General features: G+C 43.7%; 1 protein-coding gene across 1 annotated transcript in view; it reads right to left on the bottom strand.

Annotated features, from left to right (window-relative positions):
• The window catches only part of PGBD5 (piggyBac transposable element derived 5), a 93144-nt gene that overhangs the window by 34676 nt on the left and 34326 nt on the right, over window positions 1–24142 (bottom strand). The window contains exons 3-4 of the mRNA XM_077811832.1: window positions 8458–8885; window positions 2290–2424 (exon numbers count right to left, since the gene is read on the bottom strand). Coding sequence (XP_077667958.1) covers window positions 2290–2424; window positions 8458–8885 — 563 coding nt within the window. The remainder of the gene's footprint in view (window positions 1–2289; window positions 2425–8457; window positions 8886–24142) is intronic.

The raw sequence follows: 24142 nt of genomic DNA, 5'->3' as shown, positions 1-24142 counted from the left end.
GTGCTCCTTTTCTTTTTGCGGCTACAGACTAACACAGCTGCTACTCTGAAACCTGTCATTAAATTTCCTGTATACAATATGTATAGTGCCAAATTCTGCCCACAAGCAAGTGACCATTGTTCCCACTGAGATCATTGTACATGTATGGGTCAGAGTGGAATTTGGCCCCTTGGTGTTACAGCATTTTGTGCTGCATTTGCCTGCATATGGGAGCTTCTTTTTTGAGAACACACAGGAGGAAGCTTGGTCACCCATTATCTATCAACATGCTTTTATGTTGGCAGACTTGCAGGATGGGCGTGGTGATGTGGTGGGAGGGAGACATAGAACTTTCCTCTTATCTGGATCTATGATGTCTTTATATGAAACTCAGCTAAAAACCTTTTTTTTGGTACATTAAGAAAAATACTGTTTTACTCCTTCACAGAACAGCAGGCAGTCACCAAATAAGTGTTTGGCTTCTGCAAGGCCTCTGTGACTGTGTTGGAGAGCTGGGTGATAGTGCCGACCTTGGTACTTAAAGTCTGTAGTTGATACTGTAATTGGCAAAATCCTGTACGTTTTCTATTTTGGAATGAATGTTCATGCTTCTCAGTGTTCACTCTCACCTATTCACATAATGGAAAGGACCTAAAGGCCATTAAGAAGATGCTGGTGGTTGTTTGGATGCAAGTCAGGCATGAGTGTCAACTTCATAATTGTGAGAGAGCATCTGGGTCTGATCCTGTGAGGTGCCGAGTGTCCTCTGCTTCCACTGACTCATCCATTTAAAGAGCGCATTAATGGAGAAGACTGTGGGATAAAATCTAATTACAGCTCAGCGTATCTGAAATCTGTGGCATGGCTGCTGTCTTGTCAGGTTTTTTGGATAGATCTGTGAACTTTATTCTTCTGTCTCTGTCCCTATTGTCCTTCAATAATACCCTGCATGTACGAGAAGGAGAGGTCTCCTTGGAGACTAAGTACACTACTGCTGTACTGCATGTTGCCTTCCAAAAGCCAGTGAGTGGAAACTTCCAAGGTTGCTACACAATGTTAGCAGCCCCAGGCAAGGAACCACGCAGCTGCTGACATGGTACAGGAGCATCATGGGAGTTGTAGTTCCATGTGTGAAGGGCCGTTCCCTCTCTCTCTCTCTCTCCCCCCTCTGTGGGGCCTCTCAGAGCTTGGGAACACAGGCAAGAGGCAACCCCCCCCCCATCCGCTCTCACACATACACATTTCCCCTACTTGAGTCCCCCCACTCGAAGCTTCTCTGCCACCTGGTCTCTCCCCAGCCCTGCCTTCGGAGCTTGGCCACCTTTCAGCCATGTCAATCAGGGCAACGGGGGTGGGTGGTTGGATGGGACAGGGAGCCCTTGCCTGGGGCTGCTGGGACAGAGAAAGCTGCTGCTGACAAAGCTGACAGGGGGAAGTATATGATTCTAGTTTTCTCCCCATTCCTTTGTCAGGCTATTGCACCACTGAAAATGCAGACCTGTATTTCCAGCTAACCTCTCTTATAGAATAAAATTCTTTCTTGGAGAGCTATCCATATAGCGTACACCATTGGTGACGTGGGCCAGAGTTTTCAAAAGTGCTCAGCACTCACAATTGGGGCCATTCCCCCATCATCTAGGCACCAAAATAAGTGGCTCTGCCGAAAAATCTAGCTCAAAATGTTTTGTAAAACATACCCAACCAGAAGACTTAATTTACTTACATTCAAGCTCTTATATCGTCATCTTCAGGTAATGTCAGATTTTCTTTCTTGGAGGGCTAGGAGGGGGAACCTAATATACTGGCCACAGAATGCAGGCCACCAGGATGCTACACCTTGACTAATTCTATTGCATATATGGATACAACTTGAACTGTCTGATATATGCAGTATTATGCTTGGAGAAAAAAATTATTCAATTAAAGAACAGGAGAGATCCCTCATATCTTTGGGATGGCGAGATACCCTATTGCTTTGGCTTGGCTTTATTTTTTTTTTTTAATTATTATAATGCATTTAAGGCTGGTAGCCAGTTGGATAGCTCCAGAAACAGAAACCCTCTATTTAGCCACAGAACAGGTATAGCATGGGCAGTAGCCGTACAAGCTTCCTTTGATGGTACTAGAAACGGTATTAGAAACCGTACTAATCCATCTGGAGGTACCATCTGCAGGGGTCAGAGAGGCCTGGTTCAGTCTCCAGAGCCCATTTAATCCTCAGCCTCTGCTGAGACTGCCAGCAAAGCCGGCAATTCTGATGAGTCTTGTGCACACACCTGTCTGCTAGAAATTGCACTGAGACCAATCTACCTGACAGATGAAACCAGTAGATGAGCACTGCCGAACCCACAGGCTGAATTTCCGCTTTTTCCTTTTGCGTAGCTCCCGCTCTGTGCATGTGGCAATGAAAACTGGGTCCTCATCGATCAGCGGTTCATGTAGCACCTATGATCAAAATAAGTTCATTAAAGTACTGTTAGTTCTAAACAAAGTAAAGTTTCCTGAGGCAACGCTATCTCTCTGTGTCATGATTGCACTTTTGCTCAGTTCTCTCATCTAGCAGAAGCACCATGGCCCATCACCACAAGCCAAAATGCTCTCTTGAGCATGGAGGACCATGTGAAAGAAGTGAAGTGCTTAGGAGTCTATCCACCCTAATTTTAATTGTCCCCAATGTTGACATTGGACCGCATTCATGTCTTCCTCGTCACAATGTTATATGCCTCTCCAGGTGATTTATAATGTGAAACTATCCCATGACAACTTCAAACACATGCTTATTCATAAAAAAACGTTATTTTATTTTGCAGAGTGTTTTTCGTGCCAATTATATCCTATTGTATTTTGCAGATTTACATGACATAGTTATTGAGCAAGGAATAACAAACAGCAGAGGGGGACAGAAATTAAAGAGGTACTCAAGGGAGATAAAGATGCTTTCTGAGGCTACTTGAGGTGAGATGGAGATGAAGGAATTTTGTTCCCGATTCCAGGAGCTGCAGAGGAGAAGGCTCTTGCACCAGCAGCAGTGAGATTCTGTGAAAGGACACACAGGAAGCTGGGCTAGATGAGCTGAGAGAGCAGGGACAGGAATATAAAGAGGTAAGTTCTATGATGCAGACTGGAGCAAGTCCATGGAGTGTTTAAAAATGGGGCAATTTTGTACCAGCAATATAGTATGAATGGGGAGCCAGCAGAACTATCTGAGGATGTGGATTATATAGTTTGTGCTTCTTTAAGTGTGTGTGAATAACAGCAGCAGCAGCATTCTGCGCGTGCTGGGATGTGGTAATGCCGTAAAACCGAAGGCACAATAGTCATGCTGACTGGAAAAGAAGACATGAAGGTGGGACACGATACACATTTTCAAAGATTTGTACTGGTTGCAAAATGGCTTCTATTAAATAAGACCATAGACATTTCCATACTGGAACAAGATAACTGATCTATCTGACAGTGGCTAGTCCTGGAGGCCTCAGAGAAAGGTGGAACAGCCCTGACAGTCAACCTTAATTCCAGCGCTTCCTACCTCAAATGTTTGACTCGGCAATCTTAATATTCTTTTAACATAATATTTTTGTGTGGAATTCTTTACAAAGGTGGAGTTCCTTTAGTGTTCCAGGAGTTACTTACAGAGGAGTGTTCCTATCACTCCTATTGCCTTGTGGGCCGCCACTGTGGGTATGCACAGTTGTGTAGTGTGAGGACATAAACGTAAAGAGCCATGCTGTAAGCAGTAACTATAGAAATCCATGACTGGGAAGTCCCTCTTTTATTAAGCACACCCTGGAATACATCCTGGTCCCCTCTGGTACCTATGGAGGATCAGGAACTCTGTAACCACTCCATATCTCCCTTTCCTGATGATAAAAAATAAATAAAACCAATTATCAACTGTGTGGGTCTTATATATATATTTTGAATTGTATGTGCACACAAAATAAACTTCAATTGAACAGGTGTATTCATCTGTATGCGTCTAATTATAAAAAAAAAAAAAATCAGGGCACTTTCTTGCAATTCCACTCCTGCATTAAACATGCGGTGCGTGTGGAGATGTGGCACACCCCTGGGTAAAGCCACCTCACAGGTAGCCATTTCTCTCTCAAATATTGAAGTTAAGACATCATTCCTTCAATCCAGAAGAGAGAGAGATGCTCTCAGTCCCGTGGCTGCTGCATGCCTTCACTTAGACAACACTCCAGGTTTTAATGGCTCATAAAACATTCACGGCACCATCTGAAAGCACTCTTGCAAAATGTACAGTTTACCTACAGAAATATAGATGAAGATGTGAGGAGGCATGCAAATTCTCCTGGCTGTTGGGGAAGCTGCAGTTGCCAGCCCACCTAGTGCCAGTTATCCCCAAAACGACTGAACCTTCTTCTTCCTTTAGGATCGAGTCAAATAACTTATAATTTAAGTTTGCACAACACTTTGAGATCCTCAAATGAAAAGTTGCTACAAATGTGCAAAGCACACTGCAAATATTAATTCTCTCAACACTCCCTTGGGGTGGATATTTATACGTATTTTGCAAATGGGGAAACTGAGGTACAGAGCGGTTGTGACTTGCCCAACATCTCTCACTTAAACATCTGGTACAAATCTATATTCAATCATAAGCCTTCCTAAAAAAGGAAAAAACAACAAAAAGGGGGTTGGACAGTTATTTATTTCCCTTTCTCTAGTTTCTTAAACTGGCTATTGTTTAGTACTTCAGTGGGTGGGTGGAGGGTGTACAATGTACACACACATCCTCTACTGGACAGAATCTGCACTGCATAACAGCACCCCAGGTCCTATACTGGTAACAGCTAACACAGATATCCTTGTAGAGAAAGTGGCCAGGTAAGCCTCTGTGCCTGCAGAGCAGAGGCTTCGGAGATCTGACCCTGTTGTCACCAGAAAATTCTGAGGACCATGGTATGTGACATAGCAACAAATGCTGCAGGTCTAGGCACCCATGGATTTGTTATAATACATTCTCTTAGAACTCTTATCAGAACATCCTTCTGCCATCAAGCTTCCAACCTGATACAATCTTCAGTAAAGCAAATAGTACCCAAGTGGCAACAGATGAAGCATTGTCCCCAGTAGTTGAGCCTCAAAACCCGCTTCCCGCTGGTTTTTTCAGGTAAAGACAGTGATTTCTTTACATGCGTTTGTTGGGGAGGGATGGGATACTAGGGAAATTCTCCTGTTCTAAACAATGTGATCCAGATTCTCAGCTGCTTGAAAATCTGTGTAATTGAAGCTAATGGAGCGACAACAGGATCTGGCTCTCTGTTAATTGGTTCTGTACTTTCAATAACTTCCCAACCTGGCGCAGGGGGTATTATTTCCTCTATGTACATTTCTGTTTGCATTATCATATGCTAAATATACCATAATACAGGGGTAATCAACTAGTTTTTGTCAAGGTCCAAATTTCTTGTCAAAGTCCAGACTCCAGAGAGAAGAATACAAAAACCAATAACAATAATAAGTAAATAAGACTTCTATGCATGTTCAAAAGCATTTAGGGGTCTAGATTTGGCCCACGGTCCACCTGTTGACTACTCCTGCCCCAGTACCATGCTCTGTTTACCTCATTCTTCAACTTTGGATATTAGCTTTCCATCCCCTTGTACAAAAGGAGTTCACAAAATCCCCAAGTGTGATGTCTTCTGTAGCATATGCACCTCAAAAGAGAGCATGCAAAAGTTTAGCATTCATTTAAAAATATATGATGTGGATTTTGGGATAGGAGACAGGAATTTGTGTCTCTGAAAAATGGTAAGCTGCCCCAATAACACATGTAATATGATGCCCCTGGGTAGGTTATCATCAGCAGGAACTGAAGGCAGGACCTCAAGCATGAGCCTTTACCGCCGGAGCTAAAGAACTCAGGCTTCATAACTCCAAGGCTATACCAGACTCACAAACCTCCTGTGGACTAGCAACAAGAAAGTGACAAGCACCACAACCTTAGCATTGATTACACAAACCGTCCAATCAAGATAACAGAAAGGAATTGAAAGGCAAGAATACACAACTGTTGGGGAGGCACGGGTGGGGGGAGAGAACTGACAGGAGATGGGCCTGTGCCAAAACCCCTGATTTGGGGACCACAAGATTTGAGGATACTATAAATCCAGATAGATAAGAAGGCTGCAGCTTGGGTACCAAAACCTTTTTTTGTTTTTTTTTGTTTTTTTTTTTTTAAATCCAGCCAGTAAAAACATATTGGTTGACACACAATTACCTTGGCTGCCTTAGGAAATGTTAACTCAAACTATCCAGAAACAAGTGACAGAATAGAAACCTCTACACACAAAATAGCACCCCCCAAAGTTCTCCAAAAATCCCTGGGTCAGAGAAAAATGGGGGGTTTTCCACAACATAATTGCCATAGCTAAAAAACAGGACACATCCAACAGCCTATCAGAATGAGCTCTTTCTTGCCATTTCCCCTTGTATCTGTTCAACAGGATTAGTATTTATGTTTTCGCTTGGCCTTTAATTCTGGATCTGATACTTAACCTTTTTATACCATCTGCACCCTGGGCAATTCCCAGTTAGAGGACTTTTTCCCCCCTCTTGCTTCAAGCTGGTGGAGCCCCAGTCCCTCAGGATGTTGGGTATACAATTCCTGTTGACTCCACAGAGAGCTAGAGCACTCAGCCCCTTGCAGGATCAGGTCTGGATTGTACTTCAGTATGATACTTATTCTTGTGATTGTCTTATTATTTTTAAGAACAGACTTAAAACCTCTTTCTCATGTCTAATTTTTTTGATGCAATGTTGTGATGTTTGATGTTCAGCTTGATACGGCTGAAGGGTGCTTTATAAAATCAACACACACGTTGACAAGGGAGCCTAGGGGTGGGGGAAATGGGAGCGAAGAATGGCTGTTACCTTAATAAAAAAAAAAAAAGAGAGAGAGAGAGAGAGAGAAAAGAGTCTCCGTAAAAAACATAGCACAAATATACAGACTGCGTGCAGAGATTCAGACACTTAGTCATCGCAAACGTGGAACAGGTGATTCTATTGATTAAGTTTTCAGACCTAGTATGGGGGGGCAGTATATGTGGGAATCACATTACTCGCTAATGGGATTTGTGCTTTTCAAATGTCCCACAGGAATCCAACGTTTTGAGCATTTACAAACACAGTGATCAAGCTTCTAAGCCCTTGATTTTTGCACCCACTGAAGTCAATGGGTGGGATGTCCTGTCCTTGGAATGTTTTCTGTGTTTGATTTGCTGTTTTGCCTTGGCATCAGAGACAGCACCTTGCCAGTGTGGCCTAACATGAAGAGTTCTGTCTTGTGGCTCCTACCTCAAACTGATTAATGTCTGGACCATGAGTTGCTGCACTGTCCTGAATTTTAAAGCCACAATGGTTGGCTGGTATCTCTCTCTTCTCCTACGAAACAGGCAAATTTCCGTTATTTACTACTCAGCTCTATTTATTTTTTGCCACACTTCAATGGCAAAATATTTGAGATAAGACTTGCCATACCGGGTCAGGTCACACATCCACCTAGTCTGGTATCTTGTCTCTGATCATAGCCAATACCCAATGCTCCAGAGGAGGGCAAACACTCCTCTTTTTGCAATACTATAGCACAGGAGACAGACAAGAAAGAATGTCCTTTTGCTGCTCTCCACAAAAGATCAGCTTTGCACGCTGAAAGCATGACCTTGATTAAAAGGTATTTCAAGTAGAACATTTTGAATTACATTTGTTTTATTATTTTCCTAAACTCCTGAAGGTGGGAAATAGAATCGTCCACAGAGCTGTTTGCCATATTTAACATTTTGTGCTGTGGATGGAAGAGTGGATGATATAGGTTGCGGGTATTTTAAGTTACATTTCCTTGATCTTGGTTTATTTGGTTACTTATCAGCTTGTGTGGCAATAATCAGATAAGTAACGGTAACAATAATAGCACAAGTTTCCATGTTTGGTTTCTCAATGTCTTATATTAAACTTGCTCAGTTTACAAGCCTGAAGTTTCCCCCCCAACTGCAACCCGAACCCGGGATCTAACAATCCAGCTGGGTTCTATCTGCCTTCTACACCAGCACCAATAATAAAGAGTCCACAGTTAGAACTTGGTTGACATTTTTGTCGGAATGCAGGCAATAAGATCCATCGCTGTGGGGCCAACAACAGTGAAAACATGTTTTGATCAGTAAGGCAAAGAGACATGGCTCAAAAGACAGAGCCAAACCCTAAGTGGCTGGGCACCTGCAACTTCTATTGTTTTGAGAGTTGCAAGCCTCTCAGATTCTTGCTCAAGAGAGCACATGCGCAGAGCTAAAAGGTGTCACTTATACTCAGTCATAGTCACACTGCATTGTGTCTTCATACTGTAATATCTAGCTCTCTCTACAGGTAACTCTGCAGTTTCGGTATTAATGGTCATTGGTAAATAACCTAGAGTATGTAGTAAGCTAAGATTTCAACTGCCAATAAGTTAACTCTTACCTGGGTTTGGGAAGGCCTAAAAGCAGAGTCAAAGCCATACTGCAGAGAGTCCAGAAAAGGCTGAATTTTGTAGAGGCCATGTGTCATCTGGCTGGAACGGAAGGCCACAATGTGGAAGTACTTCAGGATTTTCTCAAACCGCGGCTGTGTCATGATCAGCGCTATGCTCCTGTTGCTGTAGAAGCCACTGCTCCAAATGCTGAGGACGGACTCGCAGTGGTGAATGCTTGTTGAGATCATGTAGCCTAGGAAGGCTTTCATTTCTGTTAGAGTGACATCCATCCAGGCATCATCTTTGCCAAATCTCTCCTGGTACTTCTTGGCATACATGTTGGTTTGTACCACCATGTTCTTTAGTACATTGTCAGGGACAAAGAGCTGAAAAAAGTCCATGGCACTGGCAGTTTGGGGCATTTTACGGGTTGGACCTAGAACAAAAGTGGGGAAAAAACAAGCTCATTTTTGATGAACTATTCATCATAGTGGTTAGTTAGATTGATAACTAACAACTACTAGATCATCCAGTCCCTTGCAGGAGAGTTTCCTACAGTACAGTGTCTAGTCTACACAAAGTCCCAAGTGATGGGATTTGGGCCACTTCCTTTGTTAGACTATCCCACTGAATAACCGATCTGTGTCAGAAATTTTTTCCTAATATTCAACCTTAGTTTCATATAATTTTTTCTGGTTACACCCCATATATCACTCTAAATAATTCCTCTCCCTCTTCAGTATTTATGCCCTTCAGCTAGTTATAGACTGTCACATTCCCTCCTAGGCCTAGTCTACACTTAAAATTTAGGTCAAGATAGCTAGACCCCTGAGCAATGCCAATCTAACCCCCAGTGTAAATGCGGCGAGATCGATGGAAGAATGCTTCCGTTGACCTAGCTACCATTGCTTGAGAAGGTGGCGCCCCTACCGCAGAAAAACCCCTTCCATCACCGAAAGCTGTGTGTACGCTACAGGGTTATGCTGGCATAGCTGTAGTTATATTGCTATCATCCCCGTAGTGGACACATGGCCTTAGTCTCGAAGCCAAGCTATACATATTTAGCCGTCTTCATCTTTCCCCATATATCAGTCCTTCCAGCCCCTAATTGTTGTCATTGCTCCTCTCTGAATTCTCTCCAGTTTGTCTATCTTCTAAATAAGATGGTACCGCAAATGCAATATTCTAGGATCAGGCACATGACAGCCATATTGAGAGAGATTCTTGCCTCCATGCAAGGTGACATAATTCCCCTGCAGTCAAAACTTGAATGGCTTTTTTTTGCTCCTGTACTGCATTTCAAGCTCCTGTCGAATTTGCTGTCCATTATCAGCCCTCTGTCTTTTTCCATGTTCTCTCTTGGATGCTATTACCACTACCTTGCTGGTTACTACATACACATTGGTGCAACATTACATAAATCACCACAGTATCTATGCCATGGTATCTGTGAATCTGATTCGGTACCCTCTGAAATCTATGGAATTTTTGTCATTGACTGCAATCAGAGCAAGATCAGGCCTTTGTAGAACAAACTAAAACACCATATGGACAAGCTTTTCTATCTTGCATTATATATGATTCTTGTTGAGATATGTTCCTTATTTAGCACATCACCCACATAACGAAGGAGAAACCTTGCACTTCCTCCCTTTAGTTTGTTTTTTGACTGAACTGCAGAGAAAATGGAAGTTTTCAAGCCTTTATTTTATTCTAACAGGAAAAAAAATACAGTGAACACTGAATTAGTCTCTAAGGTGCCACAAATACTCCTTTTCTCTTTTTGAAAGCATACTGATTACTGTTATGAGCCTTAGGTTCTTAACTCAGTACCATGTCTCCTACACCCTAAGCATGTGTACAGGCTCCTGTCCCTCTAATGACTTTTGAGCAGACATTAGCATTTGAAATTCTGGTTAATAACAGGAAAGTGTTTTCCTTGCAGTACGTGACTACTTGGGTCCTGATACAGCTTGAATGTCAAAGGCTTGAAGAAGAGAAGTGTGAAATCCTGTGGCTTTGTATCAGAAAGATTCATTAAAACCTCTTTTGGTTTTGGACTGCCTGGTTTGTACTCCCTGGATTTCTCCTTGAGGGCTTCCTCTTAACTTGGCAATAACAAAGTGATCACGGGCTAACTTGGCATCAAATTGTGTTTGCTTTACATACCTTGTTTCGGCTGCAGTCTCTGTTAAGCTCAAGCTATTTAGTTATTGCCTAGTAAACAAGAAGAACCTTTAGGATATTCTAACTCCATCAAAAATGACACACAGAATGTTAAGGTTGCAAAATTAAGCTATCAATAGTCAGGAAATGCCGGGGGGGGGGGGGGGGGGGAAAGAACTTCTTTTATGAAAAAAGCTAATACAGGTAGAATTTTATATTCTAGTAAGTGATTATATTGTATGCAAAATAGTGCAGACTTAAAAGCAGCTGAACTGTTATACACTTTACCAAAACAGGAAAAAAAACCACCGTGCAGAGTGCAAGTGGAAACTTTCATCATAAATAGTGCACGTTTTTCAGATGTAACTGAGAACAAGGAGTTATAATGGATACATTTATGTAGCCCAGACTATAACTGTTGTTGCTGTTCCTTTTATCATCATAAAGCCTGTTACAGAGGAGTTCTCTTCTTACTATCAAAGTTCTGTATACCTGCTCGCCCAAACCAGAGTGAAACGATTTCTGCAAGGCAAACTGGCTTACAAAGGATCATGTAGTACAAGTCACAGAGCACAGTGCCATAGGGTGACTGAATGCACCCCTGTGTTTAAATCATACATACCACTGTAATAATCTTTGTACGAAATATGCCTTGAGGTATCATTTGAAAATTAACAACTCGTTGGTCAATAATATCATGGTGAAACATATGTTAGGTTATTAACATAAACTGAAATTATGACTGAAATGTGTTTACCAGACAAGTCTGGGGGGGAGAGGGGGGTAAACCTGTTTCTCAAAGACAGAGGACAAGCTAACACTTCTCCCCAGGTGTCATCAAAGCTGACTGGCAATCACTGGTCAAATGGCCATTCTTTGGCAGCCAACGGGGGCATGCGCAGATCAATCTGCATTTTAGCAACAACAACATAGAATCTCTTTCACCACAAGACTCCCCGTCTCCATCCTCACAGCTAACAGGAACTTTATCTAGGAATAACTCTCAGGAAGATGCATTTCAACAGGTGACAGGACTATAACAGCAAGGGCCAAAACCACCCCACAGACTCTCTCGCTCACTCTTTCACCTAAGACGACAAAGGAACCAGCCCTTTAGACTTTGGGGGCAGATCCTGATATGAGAATTTGGTCAGCTATGTTGCTGGGAACATATGGTAAGGGATTTTACCTTAAACCAGATCTAATTTAAGTTTAGTTAGTAAAAAGCATTTTATCTTTATTTCTCTTATAATCATTTCTGACTTCAATACCTCACACTTGTACTCACTTAAAGCCTCTTTGTAACTAAACTTGTTTTATTATTTAATCAAAACTAATCCAGTGTTGTGTTTAAACTACATTGTTTGGTAACCCCATTAAAGTAGCAAACTGTTGTATACTGACCCCCTACAGGGGCTATGGACCTATAACACCTGAACTGTCCATGAAAGGGCTGGACAGTGCAGGACACATGTTTTGGGGGGAAAAATTGGGACTGGGAGTGTGTTGGGGTCACCCTGCAGGTAGTAACCCAGGCTGCAGGAAGCCAGCATGTATCTGGTGCTTACTGACAGGCTGCTGGTGTCAGAGTTGCTGGATTAGGGCTGTGGCTATACACAGAAACTCAGGGTTTGACCTGCATGCTGGTGGGCTGATTGTGAGCAACCCAAGTTGTGAGCTACAGCAACAAAGCATTGTGAGGCACCCAAGGTTGCAGGGCAGGTCATGACAACACCTCACTAGTTTGGACTGCACCCCAGAACGTGATACTCAGGAATTACCTGCAAGCTGATGTTCAGGACAGCTGCAAAGGAAGGGCAGCACCAAGCAGCTGGGAGAGAGAAAAGGGATCAATGCCATGTTATGAAAACGTTTACATTTTCTTTTGGATATCACTTGACTAAGCTTCACTGTTGCCCACTAGATATGGCTCTTTGATAACATGACTTATATAAGTAGTCTTGCCTAGTTATACTCCTGGGAGAATTCTGTGCCACTGTGCAAGCGCAGAATTAATATGTCCTGCAGCATAAGTGATTCTGATGGGGAGGTAAAAGGAAGTTGCATTTACACCTTTTGCCCATTAGGAGGCACCAGAAGAGAGAGCAGCAGGCTCAGGGGCCCAAGCAGCCAGCCTCAGAGAGGGAGGGCAGAGCCTGCTTTACTCACTGTGCCCTGCCAGTAGGGCCAGGTGAGGAGGCACAAGATATGGGGGGGACAGACAAAGTGGGGCACACAGTGTTGCTGAGGTGTCACACAGACTAGGGTTCAGAAGGAATAGTAGGGAAGACTGAGGTGGGGGTACAGGAGCTAGTGGGGTAACAGCATTGAGCCCGGGGCTGAATGGGAGTGGGAGTGAAGGGCCACATGAGGACAGAAGAGAGTGTGGGGGTTCAAGGACACATGGGGACATGCAGGGACATCCTTAGGCATATGCAGCATGTACGGAGCAAAAATTTGGAGCATCCCTGGGTCTTCGTGTCCACCCTCCCACCTCTTCCTATCCTGTTTTGACCCTTCCTGCAGGCTCCCACCAGAGCTGGCTGCTGCAGCCTGATGAGTCTTCCTCCAGAGGGGATCTAGTAACTTAAAAGTGAAAAAAAGGTCTTCCAGCCTGCCAGACCTATTAGCACAACACTGAAACTGTTAAAGAGCCCTTCAAGTGATAATGAAGCCATTTAATAGGCATTTGCCAACCCCCAGGTATATACTATCAGTTTCTGAATTTACTGACAAAAACAGTTGCGCATTTACTGTGATATTTACTCAGAACATGTTAGTCTACAGGATCTTAGTTTAAAATTTGCTTTAAAAATATTTCATTAGTTTGTTGCTGAAGATTATAAAATCACATCTCTTAAAAAATCCTTGCACAGATTTTTAGATGCTCAGTATGAGTATTCATCTTTAGCCTTAAATGCTTGGATCTTCAGACATATTGTTTTTTAAATAAATCCTTCAAAAGACCACCTTTATCTAAAATACACATTTTAATTTTAATTACTATAGTACAAAAATCTTGATTCCAAAGTCTTCCTGTCCTTTCTTGCCACCCCTTTCTCCCTTCACGCCCCTGTTGAAGAGAGCCCTTAAAGTAGGGTGACCAGATGTCCCGATTTTGTAGGGACAGTCCCAATTTTTGGGTCTTTTTCTTATATAGGCTCCTATTACTCCCCACCCCCGTCCTGATTTTTCACATTTGCTGTCTGGTCACCCTATCGTAAGGGGACAACACCCCTTTCCTTCCAGATAGCTGGACAAACCAGTTTCCCTTTCTTTACTTCTATTTGATGATCTACACCTCTACCCCGATATAACGCGGCCCTCAGGAACCAAAAAATCTTACTGTCTTAGAGGTGAGACCGCGTTAGATCGGGGTAGGGAGAGGAACCACTCCCCGCCCCAGCTCACATCTGCTCTGCCTCCTCCCCTGAGCGCACTGCTGCCGCTCCGCTTCTCCCTCCCTCCCTTCCAGGCTTGCCGCGCCAATCAGCTGTTTGGCGCAGGAAGCCTGGAAGGAAGGAAGGAAGGAAGGAAGGGCAGGGGGGAGAAGCGGAGCAGCGGGCACACTCAGGGGAGGAGGCAGAGGTGAGCTGGGGCAGGAAGCGGTTCCTCTGCACCCTCCCCCCAGTTACTTGCTGCGGTCCCCCCCGCGCCAGCTCACCTCCGCTCTGCCTCCTCCCCTGAGCGCGCCGCCGCCACTCCGCTTCTCCCCCCTCCCTCCCAGGCTTGCCGTACCAAACAGCTGATTCACGGCAAGCCTGGGAGGGAGCGGGGAGAAGCGGAGTGGCGGCGCGCTCGTGGGAGGAGGCGGAGGTAAGCTGGGGCGGGGGGGGCCGCAGCAAGTAAGGGGGGGAGAGCGCAGAGGAACCGCTTGTGGTAACATGAATTTGGATATAACGAGGTAAAGCAGCCCCGCTCCCCAGAATGCTGCTTTACCGCGTTATATCCGAATTCGCGTTATATCGGGGTAGAAGTGTACTTTTAAAAGACCCCTCCAGCAAAATCCACACCTTAGTAAGATATAAAATCCTTTGTTATGCCTAAAATCTTTGGAAACATTTTTTAAAGTCGGTGAAGTTTCACAAACATATATATTGTTATGGAGATCACACAAAGTAAATTAGTGGTCCCTTTTTCTAAAAGCAATGAATATTGTTATGAACACACTAAACCTCTGTGACTGATTAATTTAAAATGCCTTTGTTTCAGTGAGTTAAATATGTAGTAATCTGGAATGATTACTTTATGAAGGCTTAAGAGTACATTTAAAATACAAAATCAGCTTAGAAATACTGATTAATAAAATGTAAAACAGAGAAGAGCTGCATCATGTATTCCATAATATTTAATGTTGTATTCAGCAGGACAGCTGACTTGCCCTTACTACAAAGTTTTTGCAAATAAATCTCTGACAAACTTCAGTGTATATCAAAAAACCTGTGATTGGCATTTTTTATTCCCAAATTTAGTGCTTTTAATTAGGTACCTTCTGCATGTCCAGTCTTCACCATCTGGCATGCAGTGGAAAACATGCTCCATTTTCTTTAGAAAGAAATTGCAGAAGAATGTTTTTTTCAAACTGTCATTTGCTTCATTTGGGTTCAGGGATTTGGCTGGACGCGGGCGAGCAGGAAGGGGGAGGGAAAAGAGGAGGGAGACAGTGAGGAGAGGAGGGGCCTGGGGCCGAGCAGGGGTGGAGTATGGGCAGGGGCCACAGGCAGAAGAGGTGGGCTAGGGAGCTAGCCTCCAGAAGCGGCAGCTTCACCCACTGCCCATGACAGCAGGTAAGAGCGGGTCGGCTCCCGCACACCCAGCGCATGCTGCAGCGTCCTTAGGCAGGGGCTGTCTTCACAGAGCTGAGTGCACCGGTGCCGCGCATTCTGCGTGAGGGAGAGGGTACGGGGTCTCTGCAGGGAGCTGGACTCTCTGCCACTGTGAGGCAGGCCGGGTGGCTCGGTATCCTTTGCTGCCTCGTCCCTCCCTCCACCCGCCCCCGGGCTGTGAGCCCGGGCTGCCGTCGGGCATAGGGGCACCAGTTTAATAAGACTGTGTAGGGCCCCATAAATCCTAAGGACAGCCCTAGGGACATGTGCCTGACTTAATGGGAGAGGCTAGAGGTCAGCCTGGGTCTGCATGTGAGAGGCTCCCCAACGCTCAAACAATCGCTGCTCTGCAAAAAAAAAAAAAACCTCAAACAACCCTGTTCCATATTTCTCCCTCCCATACCCAACAACCCTCCAGGTTCACGGCCAGGCTCCTTCCCTTTCCCTCAGCTACTCCATTCCCCCAAGCCTTTGCTCTGCTTCTGAGGAGTGGGGGAAAATACAGTTCTGCATTGTAGTGTAAATGAATTATTACTCAAAGTTCTGTATTAATATGCCTAGTAAGAAATGTCAAAAAACATTTCCTGTATTTTTTTTTTTTTTGCTGTCTGTATTGTTACAGGCGTACTTGCTACTAGGTATTTTGAAATAAATTACCAAAATAATTGAAGCTGGCATGATTATATTATGTTATTTTGACAAATAAAATATGCAAAATTTTAAAATATTTTGTGCAGAATTTTTAGGCGTGGAATTCCCCCCTAGAGTACTAGTTATTGCATTCAGCACTAGGACCTTGGCACCCTACAGGGGGTGACGAGTGAGGCAATTTTGTAATCCCTGCCCTTAGGAGAAGCAGGCTGGGAGCAGGGGCAACAGGTATGTTCATATGGTAGACGGCTTTATGAAGGTGAAATATTCTGTTCCTGAGACATTGGGATATTGACAGTTTGTAGATATTGGGCTTCATTTTCAGAAAGCTGGTTATGCAGTCAGGAGCACAAAACAGTCAATTTTGTGTGTAATTACATTTTCAGTAGCTGTCACTTAAAGTGCGGTTCTGCCTTGAAACGTGATTATGTAAAAGCAACACCATTTTACTCAACAGATCTGCACTCTATGCTCATACAGAGTCCTATTTGCTTTCTTTGGTGACAAAAAATAAGATTCTACTACTGTCAGCCATGCAGAACCCACGCAGCTACGGAAGAATTAACTAAATTCATTTCTGGCTTGCACGTCAACATAGTTGTTGACTAAATGTCATTTGCAAGGCCATCTGTCCAACTCTATTGTCTTTAAAAAATCATTGGTCATATTTTACCAATGAAAATATGGAACCCGACAAGGATGCTTTTAGAGGGTGTGTTGTTTTTTTAAGCACAATTGTACTTTAACAACACAAAACCTGTTGCATGCTGAAATGACCAGCCTAAGATAAGTGGGCAAGCTTCTTTAGTTAATTGTTGCCACACGAAAAATGTAGCACACATGTATTTTCCACAGAGGGAGCAAACTGTGCAATAAGCCTTGATTAGTGGATTTGCACCTTTAAGTAATTACAAGTTATAGTAGAACCTCATTTACTTGAACCACACTTATCCAAAAGTTATCTTTTGCACTGAGGAGTCCCTATTTATCCAAAATCTTATTTAGCTGAAAAATTATAAATCTTCTGTTATCTTTGAATAAATGGGACTTTATTACACTGAAAAGAGTCCTGGACTAGGTATTTAGAGGGCATATTAGGAAACAATTATGGACAGATACATGTCCATTTGCAAACTCAATCTTAAAATTATTTTCAAATACACTGGCACCGCCATTGCACCAAGGGTTTTTTGGTTTGTTTTTTGAGGCAGCGGGGAATTTCTGAGTCCATAGCTACACAGGTAAATTTAAGGAACGGGGTTTGAAACAGTTTCAGATTACACCTGAAACCTACGGGGTTAAATTCAGGAGTCTTAAGAAGCAATCTGGATTGAGCAGTGTGGCTTATGTAAATGAAATGAGAGATTTGGTGGATAAGTGGGTGAGGGGGAAATGTATTACAAGCTTTGAAGGAATGTGTGATTTGGTTACTCAGGAACAATTCCTGAATATGTGCAGTGATGATGTAAAACAGTATTTGTGGGACAAAAAGGTGGGTGCAGCGGGTGGATTGGCTGGGTTTGCAGACTCTTCCGAGCAGTCACAAGCTGCAATTAAGCACAAACCGCAGGCAGAGGGGTACAGGGGCGGGTGGAAAGCAGCATCAGCGTTTTCCCTCTGGGGAAAAGGAGGCGGGGCATTCATCTTCTGTCAGGGTTCCCTCCCCACTCTGAACTCTGGGGTACAGAGGTGGGGACCTGCATGAAAGACCCCCTAAGCTTATTCTTACCAGCTTAGGTTAAAAAACTTCCCCAAGGTACAAACTTTGCCTTGTCCTTGAACCCTATGCTGCCACCACCAAGCGTGTTAAACAAAGAACAGGGAAAGAGCCCACTTGGAGACGTTTTCCCCACAAAACATCCCCCCAAGCCCAACACACCCCCTTTCCTGGGGAGGCTTGAGAATAATATCCTAACCAATTGGTTACAAAATCATCAACGACCCAAACCCCTGGATCTTGGAACAATGGAGAAATCAGTCAGGTTCTTAAAAGAAGGATTTTATTAAAAAAAAGAAAGGTAAAAGAATCACCTCTGTAAATCAGGATGGAAAATACTTTACAGGGTATTCAAGATTCAAAACACAGAGGATCCCCCTCTGGGCAAATCCTTAAAGTTACAGAAAACAGGAATAAACCTCCCTCTTAACACAGGAAAAATTCACATAAAACAAAAGATAAACTAATCCGCCTTGCCTGGCTTACCTATACTGGTTGCAATATTGGAGACTTGGATTAGGATGGGATGGAGAAAATGGATTTCTGTCTGGCCTCTCTCAGTCCCAAGAGAGAACAACCAAGTAAACAAAGAGCACAAACAAAAACCTCCCCCCCAAGATTTGAAAGTATCTTGTCCCCTTATTGGTCCTTTGGGTCAGGTGCCAGCCAGGTTAGCTGAGCTTCTTAACCCTTTACAGGTAACAGGATGTTGCCTCTGGCCAGGAGGGATTTTATAGCACTGTATACAGAAAGGTGGTTACCCTTCCCTTTATATTTATGACACTTCCCCATTCCCGTTACTCATCCCAAATCTCCTGTACAAGCAGAGGAGCCCAAGAAGTGCTATCATTGTAAGTCCACTAAGCACCTGAGGAATAATTGCCCTTGGCTAAGAGGGAACAGGCAGCAGGTAACACATGAAGCTTCTTCTTCTCAGAGCCAGGCTGCTGCCTCTTTCCACACAGGATTTGTAAAGGTTGCTTCTACACAACCAAGCAGTGAGCATATGCATGCTGTTAAACTTAATGGGAAAGTACTCGTTGGTTTAAGGGACATGGGAGCAGAGATTTCTGTGGTCAGGAGGGACCTGATCCAGGAGAAGGATTTGTTGCCAGGGAAAATAGCAGAATTAGAACTGGTGGGAGGTAAAGTCCTTGTACCTTTAGCGAAGGTGCACATGGAAACTGGTTGTTTGCAGGCTGAGCTAACTGTTGCAACAGTGGCACACATTTCTACTGGGAAATGATTTCTCTGATGTGGCAGAATCTGTCACAGGGTTGGTAAGCAGCGAGAAGGAAACTTAAGCTAAAAGCCCCAGAGTGGGGGTAAAGTCACATGGACTGCTGGGGGAATAGGAGGGTGTCTCTTAAATTCCTCAGTAGCAGTGAAAAATGCAGTTTTGGGGGCAGCAATGGTCCTAACCAGTTCCTGTAGCCCCGGGGCTCAAGGTAAGTCCCAGATGGAGGGGCTGGACGAAACCAGCTCCTGTCCCGTGATCATCTGCCTGGGGGAGGGGAATGTTCCACTTTGTAGCAGGGAGGCCCTCCCGGCTGTTGACTGGCAGGAAGTTGCAGGTCAACAGGGGACTGGGCCTGCCCTGGAGCGCACAGAGACATGTGTCCCGAAGGTGGAAGTCGGGGCCCTGGTGACCGCGGTGGTGGGAACGGACCCCAACGACTCTAGGTGGAAGCAAGCCCAACCTGAGTGAAAGGGGAAAAAATTTTCTGCCAGTGTAGGGTCTGTCATAGCTGGTAGCTGTGAGCCCACAGCTGGACCAGGGTCACCTTCCCTTTTGGGGGACACAGGAGTGTCTGGCCCAGTGAGGGGGCCCAAAAAGGGAAGTCCAGATGGAAGGTGAGGGGAGACCGGAGGGTCTGCCCACCTTTTGTAGGAAGGCTCTTTCCCAGGAGGAGGGTGAAAAATCTCCATTTAAAATGCCAGACCCCACTCCTGTGGATCAGGTTTTGAGGGAAGACTGGGGGTCAGATCTCCTGGAGGGGGGAGTCCATCCAGCTAACCTGTTGGGGGCAAAGAGTGGGGTGGCCGAGGGGGATCTTACGGATCCAAAGCACTCCATTAAAGAATGTTATCGTTCCACCCTTGTTAAAAATAACAGTCTCTTCAAGGCTGGGGGAAGAAGAACTCTTTTCTTGGGAAGCTCCGCAAGGGGGTGGGGTCAGACCCAAAGAAATTCCAGAGGGAGGGGCTGAGGGCAGGCATGGTTGCAGTACACCCTTTCCTTGCCAAAGCCTCAAACACATGTCTGAATTAAAAGCCTTCTCCAAAGAGGCAGAAGAATCTGCACCGGAGCACCTACCAGGGTACACAAAGAAATTGGGAAATGCAATAGACACTAAACAAGCTAAGTTGTGTAAACAAAGCCTGTCCGCTGTAGATTTGCTGTTAATCTTGTGTCTTTTGCTACTTCATCTATGAGTCAAGACAAAGGAGTTAATGCTAGTGGTAAACGCTTTAACAAAGTGGGACGTACATGAGTTGTGGAAGAAACTGTTATACATGCTAGGGATGGTGACAAGACAGCCCCACAAGCATGTTACTTTTCAGCTTATACCTGTAAACAGGCTGGAAGCTTGGCACAGCAGCAAAAGCATAATGGGCCCACACTGCTGTGTGGAAGGGGAAACTAAGGCACACCGCCTCCTGGCATTGGTGGCTAAATGTCAAGACATCTACACTTTAACAGATATTGCTGTCTGCATTCTGTTAGCAATACTACACCCCAACCTGTTTTCAGGCACCAGGGGACCAGGAACCCCAAACCTTGCTCGAACACCTATGGATGACATCATATGGTTTAAAGGTACTAAAAGGGAGAGTGACCAGAGGATTTTACATGTACTGCCTCCACCATGGACAGTGTCCAAGTCTCTGGCAGTAAGTTCAGGAGGAGGGTGTGACATTGCGCCCCATAATGCTTTATGGGAATATGCTTATAAATTTATATATGACATAACTGGAATAGGTTTTATCCTACATATGCCATTTAATGTATCTCTGTAAAGGTTATGATCTACTAAATACATTCATCCTATTTGTATGCATGTATCATTTTTGTATTCAAAGTTATCAATATTGGCTACGTACTTGTTTAATTTTAAGTAGCCTCAATGAAGCAGTTGGTCAGCTTCCTGAGAAAAGACTATTCTCAGTAAGTAACCAATCAAGAAACACTTAAACTAACAATGAACTTGGAGATGCCAGTCCACATCAGAGCTTTCCCAGGAATGTGGCCTGGCTGGTGAGGAACTCAGTCATGCATGGACATGTGACTTGCCTATGTGACTCCAAAACTCCATCTTGGAGCTGAATTCTGGATAGGAGAGGGTCTCCACCCACAAGAGAGTCTATTTAAGCCCCTGGGAGACCCTTCCATTTTGTCTTCAGCTGGCTCAAGAGATAGCCTCTCTGCTCCCAAAGGACAGTAACCACAGGGGTGTGAGTGATTGCTGGACCTAGACTAGAAGGAGGCTAGTCTATACAAGAACCTTACTGGAACATCTCTGAGGGTGAGATTTCATCTGTATTCAGTTTCTTACTGTATTAGGTTTAGACTTGCGTGTTTTATTTTATTTTGCTTGGTAATTCACTTTGTTCTGTCTGTTATTACTTGGAACCACTTAAAGCATACTTCTTGTATTTAATAAAATCACTTTTTACTTATTAATTAACCCAGAGTATGTATTAATACCTGGGGGGGCAAACAGCTCTGCATATCTCTCTATCAGTGTTATAGAGGGCAAACAATTTATGAGTTTATCCTGTATAAAGCTTATACAGGGTAAAACGGATTTATTTGGGGTTTGGACACCCCTGGGAGCTGAGTATCTGAGTGTTGGTGACAGGAACACTTCTTAAGCTGTTTTCAGTTAAGCCTGCAGCTTGTGTGGGACGTGGTTCAGACCTGGGTCTGTGCTTGTAGCAGGCTAGCGTGTCTGGCACAACCAGGTAGGGTTCTGAAGTCCCAAGCTGCCAGGAAAAATGGGCTTAGAGGTAGTCCCAGCACATCAGATGGCAGTCCCAAGGGGGTTTTCTGTGATCCAACCTGTCACAGGTACCACATGAAATCCGCTGCAGATGGCTGAAACAGCAACAACTTTCAGGACAAGTTGGCTTAATTTTATACTTTGCATGTGGAAGTAATGTCTATCTCAAAGTCAAACAATAGGGCAATGGCCCCTTAATCACAGGGGGATGGGGGGTGGAAAAATCAGTCATGAAGACAGTGAGGAAGCAAAGGCAGAGAAAGCTACACTGGAAACCTGATTCAGGAGTAGATATGAGACCCTAGCCCTTATACTGTGTGCACTAAAAAGAGTGAGCTCTGGCTTTAATAATGCTTACTGCAGCTGCCTGCAAGCAAGAAATAAGTTGTAAAAATGGTAAAGCATCCAAGGAGGCTTAGGAAAACAAATAAAAAAAAAAAGAAACAATTTAGGTCTTGGTCTTACAAATGAGAATAGCAGACATGGTTCCCTGCATCTGCATGGAGCCCCACTCAGTATGTGCAGGTGCTTCACTAGGGCTCAGTACAGGACTGGGCCCTTAACCATCAGCCCCCCAACACTGCCACACAAATGACATTCAGCAGATAATTCATTTGAATTTCACATTTTGAATAAATTACTTTTTTCTCTATTTGCTTAGTTAATAAGGCTGGGAAAGCAATGTGCTTAGACTAACCTAACAAATTTCATACATGCAAAATTAATATTTGACATCATTCCCCCAGTTATCATTACCTTCCCACCATTAATAACTCACCAACAGAGTTTATAGACTGAGAGCAAGAGATTTGGTAAAGTACATGTCACAGGGCACTTCTTCAGCTACCCGATGAGCAGCACTGCCTACACGGCTTACAAACACACACAATCTGTTTTTTTTCCACCACATGCACCTCAGCCCTCCGTTTCAAACCAGGAGAGGCCATAACATGGGTACATAGCAGAAGAAGCCTTTCACAGAGCTTCTTTCCTTCACCTTCCCCTTTACTTCCTGTTCTTCCCATTACAAAGCCAATTGCCTCATTAGCTCAACAACTGCCACCAAGTGTCAGTAATCCATCCCCACCAGAGTAACAGGTTGATTGATTCCAAGTAAGCCTGCAGCTCAGTGACCAGGGTGTTACAAATAGCACCCTGTCACAGTATATTGCTAGGCACTGATGGGATCCCAAACTCTCTCTACCTTTGAAGCTTAAATAATGGATGAAAAATTATGCTGGCGTTTACAAATCACATGCTCTTCTGTCAAAGACAAGAACAAATCCCTATTTGGGCTGTTACATAATAGGTTTCCTGTTCTCATATAGCACATAGCATACAGCAAACTTTGAAATGTCAGAATTTCCTGTGGAACAGAAATTCAGTTTTCCAACCAACCCTGCTCCCTGTAGCTTGAGAGGAGTTCACCATTAGTGCATTCATCCATTTGTAACTCTGACATTATCAGGTAATGGGAAATTTAATTTGCAGGACTATAGATTATAAACACTAAAGAGTGTTTATTTCTTCTGCTGCATTTCACTCTACTGTATTTCAGAGGTTTCACCCATTCTCTTGAGACTAAGCAGCAGTATGTCCAAATCTGTTTGGTTTTTGGAATATAATGCTGGATATTTTATAAACATGGAGCCGGATCCTCAGCTGGTGAAAATTCATGTAGTTCTATTGAACTGGCAGATCTTTCCTCTGCCAGAATCTATGCTAGATTAATTTCCTTCTGGAAATTCTTATTTTATATCCCTGCAGTTCCAATCTAATCTCTCTTAAAGGGAGAGCACCCTGCCACAATATACTTTTGGTTTTAAATTTGTTTTCAGGTTAGTTTGTTTCAAACTACTTAGTGAAATATGACGTGACTGCATCTGCTAAAACTCCAAAAGTAAATGGCTCTCTGACACAATGCTTCCATTCTGCATCTGTAATGGCATCATAAAGAACTGTTCAGAACATATTCCAGTTAATTGCCTCCCTCCCTTGCCCCACAGCATTAAACCTGATTGTTTCCTTTATAGCGCTAGCAATAAAGCGATCCATACATGGCATCCTGAGTATTACCCATAAAAAGAATTTAGAGCTGGTTGTTGTGGGCTAAAGCTGAATGCAAAACTGCATGTTTAGATTCTCTAGCTCCCCCTGAAAGATAACATTGCACCAAGGTACGGACAGCATTGGTTCAGTTCTAAAGATTGCTACATTTCAGCCTCTTACCGCCGCACAAGAGTGAAATAATCTAGGATGTGTTAGATTAAATAACTTACTACAATGAATGCTGGTTCTTTGCCAAACATTATGACCTGATTCTCCTCTT

The sequence above is a fragment of the Eretmochelys imbricata genome, chromosome 3 (assembly GCF_965152235.1).
Source record: "Eretmochelys imbricata isolate rEreImb1 chromosome 3, rEreImb1.hap1, whole genome shotgun sequence".
Taxonomy (NCBI): Eukaryota; Metazoa; Chordata; order Testudines; family Cheloniidae; genus Eretmochelys; species Eretmochelys imbricata.
The sequence above is the reverse complement of the archived record's forward strand: the minus strand, read 5'-3'. Positions and strand labels throughout refer to the sequence as shown.